Here is a 12,860-nt window from a genome sequence, read left to right on the forward strand (position 1 = left end):
ATAAGCCTCCTGCCCAGCAGAAAGCCTTCTCCAGACACATATACACATTCATAAAACATGCTATAAATTCTTCGGTGAGGTTAAAGACAGCCACAAACAGCAAATGTCCCATTTTACCATTTTTTGGCCAGCCGTTCCCAGTCTGTCCAATTGCCAGCAATGGACTTCGCAACAGGCAAAAAAAGAGTTCCTGAATTCAAGGAATTGAAAGCAATGGGAAAGCACAATCACCTAAGTTCGTTTTCAGTACTGTTCCACAGGATTCACTCTGACATCGAATAAGGAACCAACCGGCACAAAGGCTTGAGTCTTAGGAAGAATCTTAGGTACACAAAAACTGGCCTTTATCCATGTTTTCTGTCACAAAGTGTTTCATCTTGTAGCTTAACTTCTTAGAACTTTTGGCTTTCAGTGACCTTCTGTATCACAGATAGTCAAAGCTTTGCTGTTACGCTCGTATTCCATCACAGTAGCTTCAAATACATTCAAATTCATATAAAAGGATTTAGACCAGAACACAACTCCTTGCCCTTTTCCAACGGTGTGCCGTACTTTAATGAGCACACATGATGTTGCTTATCAGCAATGTTACTGTTTTAAGGAATTTCAGGACACAGACATCCAGTGCTTGAACAAGTGTTCACATTCCGAGATTCAAAAAACCTCTCCTTTATTTCAGTAACGGCTTCAGTATTTTACCAATTGTGGTCCGGTTTGCATCTTTCAGTTTAAGAGAGGCCTTTTCCACTGTTCCCTGCTCCTTTAGTGCAGGCTCTACCTTAGTGCTGACAGCTTCTCCCTGCAGGATGCTTCTTCCAACCACTCTGGCACTACTTGCTCTCTTTAAGGTGCTCACACTGTTCTCCTTTGGACTCGGATCATCAGAGGTTGCTGCTGGCTTCGCTTTAGGCAGCCTCTGGGACACAGACCTTGTGATGGTTGGAGGTTTGGATGAACTGGATAGATCCACTCTTGCACGCTTTGAAGAAGAAGCCACTGTATTCCTCGCAAAGTTTGGGACAGCCGATGGTGTTTTGGGAACACTGACTGTGGCAACCTTGGTGTCATCTGTAGGGGTCTGGGGTTTTACACTGGAGCGACACATCTTCATTTCGTCAGTCTTTGATTTGACATTATTCCTAACAGGTTTAGAGCTTGGCTTCTTGAGAGAGACTCTGTCCCTCTCAAAATGAGCGCTGCTCGAGGTGACAGTGCCCCTTTGTAACTTTGGCTCTTCTACCGACATGCTATGCCTGTAAGGACTTCTTGGCAGCGTGTCTGTTGTGCCTCGGACAGAGCTGCGACGAGACAGCCGACTTTCCACTGCACTAGTTTCACGAACTGCTGGCTTGGCTTCTGGCTTTTTCACACTGCTCGGTGCTCTGTTTGACCGAGAAATAGGCACCACTTTCCTCATACTTTCATTCTCAGAGGCATTCAATGTTCTCACAGGTCTGGAAGGAGCTGTGTAGCTAGGGCGAGTGCTGCTGGATTTTGAGGAGCTTGGAGATCTATCTTTTAGAGAGTTTCTCTTTGGTCCTGCTGGGTCTTTACTTTTTATGGGCTTTTCTTTAGGAAGGTTGTGCTTGCTATTGGCATCATCCTTATCATTTGTGGAAGTGTGAAGAGACAGATCCTTGGAAGAAGCAGAATTCAGGTTTGAGTACAATGTTCTAGCCCTGTATTGAGCATCATTCCCAGAAGAGCGTGCTTTGCCAGCCTCACTTCTTATTTCATTGCCTGCTGATTTAAAATCACTTCCCTCTTCAGAGTCCAACGTCAAAGAACAATCAGTTGTCGTATCTGACACATAGAACATTGGCCCATCTTCCCTACTTCCGGAAACACTTGTATCCATAGACATGGGGCTGCTGCTGCTGGGCTCTGAAGCTTCTGCCTTGGCTTTATGGTCCTGGGTCTCTCTGAAACTTCTGCAAGCTGGAGGCAGGTCATCATCAGCAGTGCTAAGGGAATGAAAGCTTAGATCATCCAGAGTCTCCAAGTCTGTTCCACCAGCATCTTCTAAATATATTACAGGTGTATCCTCTGCAGGCTTTGCTCCCTGAATATCAAACTTACGTAATCCTTTAACAAGTTCACGCTCCTCAATTGCAAGGGCCAGAGCATTTATATCTGCAGACTCCTCACAGGACACATTGGAAGCGTGCATGTTGTAGTCGGTGCTCTTCTGTGAGTAACGGGCTCCAGGACTGGTTGAGCCACCAAAGTGACTGGACTGAGCTGGAGGCACCTGTAGTAGGCCGCCACTTTTCACTTTGGTTTCAGATTGTTGGTGTAAGTGCAAGGTATTTAAGTTGAGATCTCTTGTTTCTTTGGATTCAGTCCAGGCTATGTTGGGTCTTGCTTGTCGGGTATTTGCACGGGGAAGGCTGTTAAACTTGTTTGGATCCTCATCTTTTGAGATTTCCAGGAAACTCTGCAACTCTCTGTCTGCAGTAACCCCCAGAGAAAGTCTAGAGCGCCTGGAATTGGGGTTTCTGTACGAAGGGCTTTGAGGTCTCTGCTGCAAAAAGGGAAGAAATTCTTCCAGTCCTTTTTTGGCCAACATCTCCACATCATTTTCACTGCTGCTCCGCCCAAAGCTCCCAAGCTCTCCAGCTGCCCAGGATCGGCGTTTCTCCTCCAGCTCCTTTCGCCTTTGCAGACTATGAAGTTCCTGGATCTCTCGTTCCCTGTTTTCCTGATGAGGAAAACCATAAATATATGTCTCAGAGGACAGTGTCCTATGCATGAGAACAAATCACACTCCTTTATCTTTCCCTTTATTTCTTCCCTTCAAAGTTAGTTGCTACTGCTATCGCCCTCCCCCAACCCCCAGTATAAACACACATGAACTCAGCATGGCAACCTCAGCCTGCAACCATTAACCACGTGGAGAGCAGTTCCCTGCATAACTAATGCTGGAGACACATCAGTCTGGTCAGCATAAGAAAAAAATGCACAAGTCCCTGCAGAGACCAAGAACGTGACCTATCAAACCCAAGTAGATGTCAAGTCCAGCCAAAGAGTTCCTGCTATACGATGGAGAGCTTCAAGTCCCCACTAAGTTTAAAGCTGGCAGTTTTATCAGGTGAGTAAACTTCTACGATCATTACATTCACATTTTGAGACAAGCTGAGACAAGGTTGTCTGACAAGCCAATGTGTTCCTTCCATCCTCCCTTATGACAACTGCAATTGTTCCTCAGCAAGTGCAGTTTCTACGGGGTGCTACTTACCTCTGATTCGAACATTACCAATGGGAAATTTTTTGAAAAGACGTTACTTAATTGCATATGAAAGCAAATAGGAAAGTTTACACAATGCCTCACAGTCATTACTTAGACATCAGTTGACCCCACTCAAGGACCATTGCCTCATTCCAGTTTTGGACATTGTATTCACTGTTGGTTTCAAAAACTGGCAATTGGCAACTACTGCACAGAATGTTGCCCAGGGACAGGCTGGAGATTTTGGCATCTAGGCTGAGGGCTTTGGTTCGGAAAGCCATACAAAGAGGTAGTTTGTATTTGAAAGACAACACAGTAACACCTTTTTACTAAAATCCTTAGCAGTGGATTACTGCGAGTATCAACATTTTAACTGTCACCTCTGGGCCTCAGATTTAATCCAGCTGAACCTTCAGCTGAACTTTCCAGGTTATTTTCTGAAATGCAGAACCTGGTTTTCTAGAGTCTGTACAGCTGTAGCAACAGAAAGAAGGGGGAAGCTAGTCTTGACAGAGGATTCAAAAATTACCTAATTTTCCAGCACGTTGTTAAATCTGTTCTGAGCAATGACACACTGTTTGAAAAACCCCACATCTATATTTGTCTGAAGCACTGTCTAGCTTGATCTTCCCATTGTTGTGACAACAGAAGAGGTGCACAACTAGAAAAAGTCACCTGAAAGCTTTCAGTAAACAAAAGCCTAATGCTGAAGGTCTTTTTGATGAATGGATTAATCTACACCTCTCAAAGTGTATTTGAGACTACACTGGGCTCTGAAAGATAAGATGCATTAGAGACCTAAGAAACCTGAACTGCTAAGAAAGGAAAAAGAAAAAAAACTTGCACTTCAGGAAAAATGTCTGTGGCAGGGAGCTTGCTTTCACAGGTATGGAATTACCGAATGAATTCTTGCCAAATGCTAAAGCTCGACTTTAAATATCCCATTGTAAAGAGATGGTTAAAAATAGTTGTAGGTATTATTATCATATTCCATATTAGAGACAGAACATTTTAACCTCACCCAAAACATGTTTCAGGAGATTTTATTCAAATATTAAAAAAATCTATTTTAAGCACACATAGACATGTTAAAAAATGGCAAAAAATGTTTAAACATTTTAAATATGTGCACATGGCCATTGTGGTATGAGCCATCTTTTTAGACTGCTGGCTGTGCTGTCCACACATCACATTAATTTGTCAGAACTGCAACCTTTACTCTGAACTGTTAATTTTGTACGGACAGGGCTTAATTACCACAAAATACCTAGCAAATCTCCTCAATAATTGCAAATAAGAGACTAATTTTTCATTTTTAGAGTGTAACTAGTTACTACAGAGAGTGGAAGAGAGATCTCCATTGGACCTTGAAGTAATAGCTATCCAACAACCACTTGTAATGTGTGACTATGAATTAAATCCCCAGTCCCAAATAATTGAACGTGTATGCATGAAGTCACCTCTCACTAAAATGTCTGCAATAGTTACCACCGTTTGGTTTTATATATTTGTATAACGTTCACACACATGCATAACTACATGCTATCTTGGGTGGTAAGGGGTAGGTAAACCAGTGGTACAACAGGCATGTTAGCTGAACATCATGTCAGCTTGCTATAAATCAAGATTGTTCTCTCTTCCCTGAACTAAAGCTCTTCTACAAAGTGCTGTCAAATGCAGATTGCATAAGGCAGAAAAATGGATGGATCCAGCTAACTGATGCTATTTATAAAGGCCTAAAAATATCAATAACAATAGGCAGACTTTGCTGAACCAAAACTGTAACCAAGACCGATACTGCTCCTTCATCTTAGTATACATCTTGAATTATTTGGGACTAATTCAGGGTACTTAGCAAATGAACTTAGCAAAGTCACACTGGGGATGAGGTATCTTGGTACTGTAGGCCTGCTTAATTTCTTGAGTTTTCACCCCGAAAAAGCAATGGAAAGAACAAAGTAGAAGACACAGTCCTTACTTTACTTGCCAAAGTGTGTCCAGTCGTGTAAAGGAGGGCAGAGGAGAGCCTGAGACACTGCTGATTCAGGCTGGGATGCCCACGTAATGTGGTGCCACATCTCAAGGCCTTTCCAGTGATCTACCATTACCAGTCCAAGGCCTGAACTGAGTACTCCTCAGCACTAACCAGGACTGCACAATCTGTTTCACTTCTCAGCTTAGCAATCACCAACCAATCTCCTTGCCAAAAGAGAAGGAAGAAGCCCACTTACAAGCAGGCCAATAGGCGACCCTGACGTATCATCTTAATGGTCTAGTCAGCCTGCAGCAGAAGATGCAGAGCAGTGGGATTGCGTGCAGGGCTGGGCAGAATGACCATTTCCCACCTGGGAAATTTCCCTCCCCTACAAGAGGGCAGTCTGCTGTAGCCATTCCAGCAAATATATCAAATACCAGAAGATATAAAATGTCCCTTAATCAGAAAAAACAACTTAATTCATGTGAGCCATTATCTATTTCAATCGCACGAGAATCTCATTCAGTGCTCTTACCTTAACAGCCTTGTTGAATCTTACGCAGAAGTCCCTAAATATCTGGAAACATTCATCCAACTTCATAGTTTCTTTGTCTTCACAGAAAAAGTCAATGAGAGCGTTTCCCTCCTTTTGCAATTCTCGTTTCTGGTGTTCAAGCTCCTTTAGATGTCTTAGAGCAAACTGTAGCAAAAAACATATATAGCATGAACCAGACAGAAAAACTGAAGTCACAGCAGGTCATGTATATATGAGGAATTTATGACATTCATTTTCCAACCCAGGAGCTGTTCCAGAGCCCAGGACAGTGACAGACCACTTCAGAGCCCCTTGAGAGCTCCACATGCCTTATTGGCCCATTCTCCCTGCCACTTTCAACTAAGCATAAATGGATTAATTCCTCCTCCCTACTTTTCCCCCAAAACCATGTGGATAAATTAATGGATATACATTACAGAATCAACTCCTTCCTAAGCTGACCCTAGACCACAACAAAAAAAGTTTTTATGCCAGAAAGGTAAGGAACTGCTGGAAATATGCATATTTTAAGACATACAGAAAACATCCCCATAAAGCAGCACTTTGAATCACAGGTATAGAGCTATACAGGCAGGGACGGAGTAGATTAGTGGATTTCTCAGGAGGGAGAGAATAAGGCTGTGGTTAGACTTTGAGCAGCAGAACTGCTTAAAACACTTTCAGCGGTTGCCCCTCTGTCTCCCCTATCTGCATCACTAGCCATTCACTCCCATCCTTGCACAATCCCAGATCTGAAACCACATGTGGTTCAAATTAACCTGAGGAGAAAAGTTAATTTTCAGACAAATCTGTTCTTTTACACTGTCTAACTCATGATCACCTAAATACTTTTGATACTGCAGCACCAGGGTGGGAACAGGCAGCTGGAGGCACTGGTGACCATTTAAGCCAACCTTGCTGCCACAAAGTTATTTGGCAAATTATGCCAGTAGGGTAGGAACAAATCTCACTTGTTAGGTTTGTGTTTTTTTTTTTTAAAAAAGTGTCCAATAAAAGGCTGGATTTAAGATAAACAGTTTGATAAAAATCTTTTTTTAATCAAAAAAAACTTTTTGATAAAAGCATACACAGAAAATCAGTTCCTCCCACATATTTCAGTAATTTATTCATGAGGATGAGATAATAAAAGCTGACTTTTAAATCAGCTTGGTTATCACCTGCAATTTAGAAACAAAAACCGGAAGTGTTTATGTAAGGTATGCATTTGTAAAATGATTTTTTCCCCAACATTTCTTTTGGAATGTGGCCTAAACAAGGTTATAGTGTTACATAAAACCAGCTATTAAATTAAAATAAAAAATTCCAAACATGTTAGAACATAACATTAAAGAGTCTGGGTGCAATGGATAAAAGCCAATAATTCAGAGTGAATGAGGACAGGTATTTCAATCTTAACCCACCCCTTTCTTCATCAGCTTCTCATCTCCTGAAAAACTGCAGGGACTATTAACTACATTTGCAAATTGAAAATCAGGGCGGGTTAAGTTCCAGATCAGCACCTGCTTTCTTACTTCTAATAATTATCTATAGCGTGAAACAGAAGAATAATTTAATTGAAGTATAATACATATATCTCCAGGCATCACCACGTACTCAGAAAATACTAAGAACTCTGCTTCAAAGTTAAGTGCTATGCACATTTATGTCTACAAATTCACTGCAGTATGAAAAAAAGAAAAGGAAAATCCACCCAGAAGTAATGGTGTGGCTCAGAATAACACACTCTGTGCTAAGGATAAATTAGTAGAGAAAACAGTCCCTTAACTTTCCAGCTTCTAACAATATCTCTTCAGTCATACAACAATCAGGATTCATATGCATAGCACAGCCTCAGCTAAAACTGACATGCTCCAGTGTAACATAACATGCAGATACCGTATTTTGGGCAGCTGTGAAGTACAAAAACAGAGACCAATCCAAATTGTCTTATATTTTAACTACTGATCTTCATCAGTCATTTCACAGGCATTAAACATGCTTGCCTAGCAAGCCTTGGGCAATGTACACTCAATATCCCTCCCTGTAAAAACACAGTCCTTCCAACACTCTTACTTGACAAACAGCATGTAGTTGGAACACCTTTGTACAACTGATAGACATATTAAACCAACGCTTCTGTTTATTAACATGTCCACACAAATTACATGGAGCTGGCAAATGCACCTATATTCAAGCGACAGTAACACATTAACAGGGATATCCTACAAACCTGGAGAAAGCTTTCCATCTGATGAAAGAGTTTTGGGTCTCGCCGAATGCTGTCTTTAACAAATCGTGCCTTGAAAGTCAGCGAGTGGAGCTCTGCTTCTACATTATCAATGGATAACCTAAAAATAGCATATACAGAAAATGTTTATTGAGGGGGAAGGAGCTGCCCACAGGTTAGTCACAGCATCCTTCAAAAATAGATGTTTAACATGAGGTGCAGCCTGGCTATCAAACAAGACCTGCCTGTTCAGGAAATCTTTCCAGAGTAGGAACTGAAACTTAGGAGAGAGATAAGCACATTTCTTCTTATTTGCAACTTGAAAAGATTCCCATGGGGTGTGGTTTCACAATTAATTCCAGCCAGTCCTACCCAACCTTACCACCAGAAAAGGTAGTAGTGCCCTGCCTCTGACCAGGTGTTCCTCTTCTCTCCCTGGTTCCTGTGCTAGCTCTACCTTTTCTAGATGACCAGCCATATCTGCATATTGAAAATTAACCTAGGAAAAGGAAAAAAACAATTTGCTTCCAGACGGATCATTTGCTTGGTACAGCTGATTACATGACCGTTTGAGTGCAGTAGCTGGCACAAAAAAAGGGGTCACAAGGGATTGTTGAGCCAGGACTACCCATTTTGGCAGTAGCATCTGGCATCATGAAATTGCACGTTACGTTCTTCCAAGCAGTCACAGAAATGCAGCCTACGCAGTCTCAACCCAGCAGTTATAACATTTCATCCTTCTACCACATACCAGCAGCCGAGCTGCTCCTGTGGAGAGGTAACTCAGAAATTAAGACCACAGGAAAGAGCTCTGATCTGATGTAATCTAAGCTTTACCCTGGGAGACCCACATCCCATACAACAGGAGCTCCCACTCAAATCTCTCAATCACTTTGAGGGTAAGTGCTTCTAAATCTATGGCATTTCCTTCACAAGAGAACTGAGCTTTGCATAGGAATTGAAGCACTGGAGCTTCCAAAATGATAGAAACTAACAACTGTATACATGCTCCTAACTATGGTCACTTCATCAGCAGCATGACTTTAAAACAATAAAGCTGAAGAATTTGTGTCAGACTGATTGAAGTGCACATGGCAGCAGATGGTGACAGCATGCATACGTTTGTCAGTGCACACACAAATGAATAAAATGTGTGCTGTTTTTTCTCTGCTTACTTAATCTGCAAAGGTTAGCTCCCTGTTCTGGGCAGATAATGGGTGTTTTTGCAAATAAGAAAAGCAGTAGAAGATACAAGCTATATTTTTCTGCCTGTGAAGGAGGAAGAGGATGGCCTACAAGTAAAGGTGGCAAGATAATGAAAAATAAATAACATAATAGTAGTTTGTTTTAACATGCTCTAATTGGGAGGATTTAGGAGCAACTTGTACATGACAGTTGTCTGTAATAAAGATCCTCCTCATGCCCAATGGTGAGACAAGTATTTTGTTTTCATTCTCCTGTACAGACTGCATTCCCTGAATAGATTTCAGCATGAGTTACAACAGAAGATTTTCAGCATTAACAAATGTGATCAAAGAACAAAGTGGTTAGAAAAAATATTACCAGATTTGGGATTCAGCCTGTTCCCCTGCTGTTTGCCAGGGGGCTTGGATGCCGAGGGAAGCTACATTCCCCATCAGGCCACATGGCAGACTGCCAGAAAGGTGTGTGGGTTGCATGGCTGAGAGCCACACAGGTGGTCCCTCAAAAATTTTCTGATTAACTCCATGGCCACTCCTTTCCTCAGAAGCTTTCAGAGTCCTTTGCAGACATTACTTAACCCTGCATCAGATCTAAGAGATTGGATCCATTTTACAGCTGGGAAAAGAATGTAAATAGATTGCCCAAAGCTCAAGAGTAAGGAAGTAGCAAAACTGGGAATAGAACTCCAGCATTGCTAGCTTCCAGTTTTGGGTTTTAGAACAGTGTCTCACAAAAGCAAGTACTATTATCGAGGTACAAATCAGGTTCAGTTTAAAATTATGCAGCTAGAGACCTTAAGATGCAAACAGTACAGAGCCTCAGATGCTTCAGATTTTCCATCCAAGACAGAAAAGGAGAAGCAAACGAAGTATCAAAAAGCATCTAACAGAATCCAGGGCCAGTACCTGTACCTGGTACCAGATCTGGAAAAGTATTGTAGCTTGCTCAGAGACAGATGAAAATTGGTTTAAGGAAAAACAGTAACATGCTTTTAGCTCGATCCCTTAAAAGTAACATACATGCACGTGTATTTGACAGAGACAAAACTACCAAAAACCTATAGAGATAGTGTCATAAAAAACCTCATACCTGAAGGCACATTGCAGGCGTATTTCTGCTAGCAAATGGAAATGAAGCACTCAAAGCTACAATAAACTTTGTAAAGATGTCAGTTTTTGTGCCAAGACTTCTCTGGATAAGCCTCATTGCTTCACAAATAAGAAAAGTCCAAGTCACAGTTTAACCATAAGTTATCAGTTTTCTTTTGACTTACCTGGCGGCATCATGAACATCTCTAATTTTTTCTGAAAAGTTGAGGAGAGCAGCATCTTTCTTTTGGGCTTCCTGAAACAAACAGAACAAAACCAAAACACATACAATCCATTAACATTCCACCACCATGCCAAAGTCCCTAAGTCCAGCAGTTCTAAAGCCTCTGGAAGGCTACTTAAAGGTTTTTCTCCTACACTGTTTTTCTTCCCATTTAATCCTAACCCAATTGAGCAGCGGATACCCCTTAACGAAAGGTAGGGATCAGAACTGGAAACTTTAAACAACAGCTTCCATTTTGCAGTGTACAACAATAGGTGCTTCTGCCAGTGAACACAAGCCACATGTATTATTAATAGGGAATATCAAGGAAAGAACAATTTACTGATGCCCATTGTTCAAGCAGATACAATGTCTCCTGCATGAACATCAATTAATACCCTATTGTTAGGTGACTGGAAACCTGGTAAAGCAGTTTGTACACAGATAACCAGAGTCACATATAGAAGCATTTAAATTCTCTCCCTTCTAAAATTAAGAAGTTTGAAAGGAAGCAAAACAACTTGAGAAAAGTCTGCAACAGCTTTAAAAATACATGCCAGTCGCCAAGGAAGAAAAAAAAACACTACCAAAAATGCTGCTCAAAAGATTCAACAGGAAGATTGAAAGAATATTTACCAAAATAAGCTACTTCCACAGTGTAAGAATTCAGGGCAATAACAGAAAAGCTACAAGAAGGAAGTTAGATGAAGGCAAGCTTTTACATTATATAAAAAACTTAAAGTTTTCCACGGGTTTCTGGGTAGGACGACCAGATATAGGTGAACTGGTGAATTTTGTGGCAGGAGAAGAAAGGTGAAGATTAGGATCAAAGCTGTAAAAAATCTGCTTTTTCTGAGACACATGGCCCCTTCTATTGTCTATCATCTATGGCTCTACATTTGTGGCAGTTGCTTATACCAGCAAAACAGTTTTTCTATACCAGAGCAACAAAATGCAGTAGACTCATCCCAGGTTTGTTTGCTTTTGTGTCCGCCAGCTTGAGCAGTGATGACAGTTTAAATCCAACAGCATTGCCAGCATAACCTCCCTGAAAAGAAATGAGCAAACAGCTGAGGCATAACATCAATGGACTGCAATACTAACAAGGAAGCTTGGTCAATCAGTCACCTCCATTTTGGATGTCACTTACCGCATTCATAATATTCCCAGCCTGAAGGACCAAGTGCAATATGGAATGCAATTCCTCACAAGTCATTAGTTCTGTAAGGAGCAAGAAAATTGCTGTCTAACAATTGTTTGTTTAGAAATACACATGGTCAGTTACCAAACACCTCTTCATCTCAAGCTTTTAAAAGTGGAAATTGTTATTTTAACAGGAAACTACAACAAACTGAAAAGGTGGGGGAAAAAAATGGTACTATATGATTCAAATTCATAAGCACAGTTGACAAACCTCAAGTATGTGTTCAGACTTTAGCTTAGCAAGTGTAATATTTCCAAGGCAACCCCCAGCAGCCAACAAAACATTTGGGGCCTAATCCTGCAACGTGCGAAGTGTCTCATGCAAGTGGTTAAGTATCCTCACCACCTACTAATTCCAGCATGAGGCAAGTGTTCTGCACCATGCAGGATCCATTTGCCATCTGCCGGGATTGGGCTTTTGAACAATTACTCTGTTTTGAGGAGACTTAGCCATCAGGCCTGAAAAGATAACAGGCAATGCTTAAATTTTCCTTGCTTATCCCACTCCCATTATGAATCATCATTTTATTTCTGTATGATCACCAACTCAGAGCAGCATTTATTTTACTTCAGTCACATCAAAGATGATTTAGCACAGTTATATTCAGTGTGATGCAGAGTCAAATGGAATAAACCTGCCTTGTAAAGTTTTTCCATCACAGAAGCCTGTTTTGTACATATTTCCATTTTTTGCAAAACGCACAGCAGTGCTCTATCTGAATTCATACACCTTTTCACCCAGCCACATATGAATACAAAACAATACATGTGCTTAAAGTCACCAGAGGGACTGCCTTGGAAATAAGACACAGAAATTCAGAACTGAAAAGAGTTAATAAATTAGCATTATACAAGTGGCACATCAAACCAAGTAACTCCAAATTTGCAAGTGCCCATACGGCAAGAAAAATAACATGAGCTGGTTTTAATGTAAAGTACTGTATTTTACACTGATAAACATAATAAAAGGTGTAATCCTTTTGATTGCAATGTAAATACTTTTTAGAACTATTTTGCTTCGAAGTTCACATTCTATAATTTACCCTGCATTTAACTGCTCAACACAATACACTAATCTATCATTTTGGAAGCAGACAGCCCTTGTATCTTTGGATTTCAGTGTTATCAGCCTAAAAACATAGAATTAATTAAATAACCTTTGATCTAACAAGCTATA

At 40.9% G+C, this 12,860-nt stretch overlaps 1 protein-coding gene across 1 annotated transcript in view; it reads right to left on the reverse strand.

Moving 5' to 3' along the window:
- Positions 1–670: 670 nt before the first annotated feature.
- FHDC1 (FH2 domain containing 1) overlaps positions 671–12,860 on the reverse strand; it is a 33,294-nt gene continuing 21,104 nt past the window's right edge. Inside the window, exons 6-11 of the mRNA XM_010296741.1 lie at positions 11,631–11,701; positions 11,421–11,528; positions 10,443–10,513; positions 7,970–8,087; positions 5,740–5,904; positions 671–2,701 (exon numbers count right to left, since the gene is read on the reverse strand). Of these exons, the coding sequence (XP_010295043.1) occupies positions 671–2,701; positions 5,740–5,904; positions 7,970–8,087; positions 10,443–10,513; positions 11,421–11,528; positions 11,631–11,701 (2,564 nt within the window). The remainder of the gene's footprint in view (positions 2,702–5,739; positions 5,905–7,969; positions 8,088–10,442; positions 10,514–11,420; positions 11,529–11,630; positions 11,702–12,860) is intronic.

The sequence above is a fragment of the Phaethon lepturus genome, unplaced genomic scaffold, assembly GCF_000687285.1.
Source record: "Phaethon lepturus isolate BGI_N335 unplaced genomic scaffold, ASM68728v1 scaffold11541, whole genome shotgun sequence".
Classification (NCBI taxonomy): Eukaryota; Metazoa; Chordata; class Aves; order Phaethontiformes; family Phaethontidae; genus Phaethon; species Phaethon lepturus.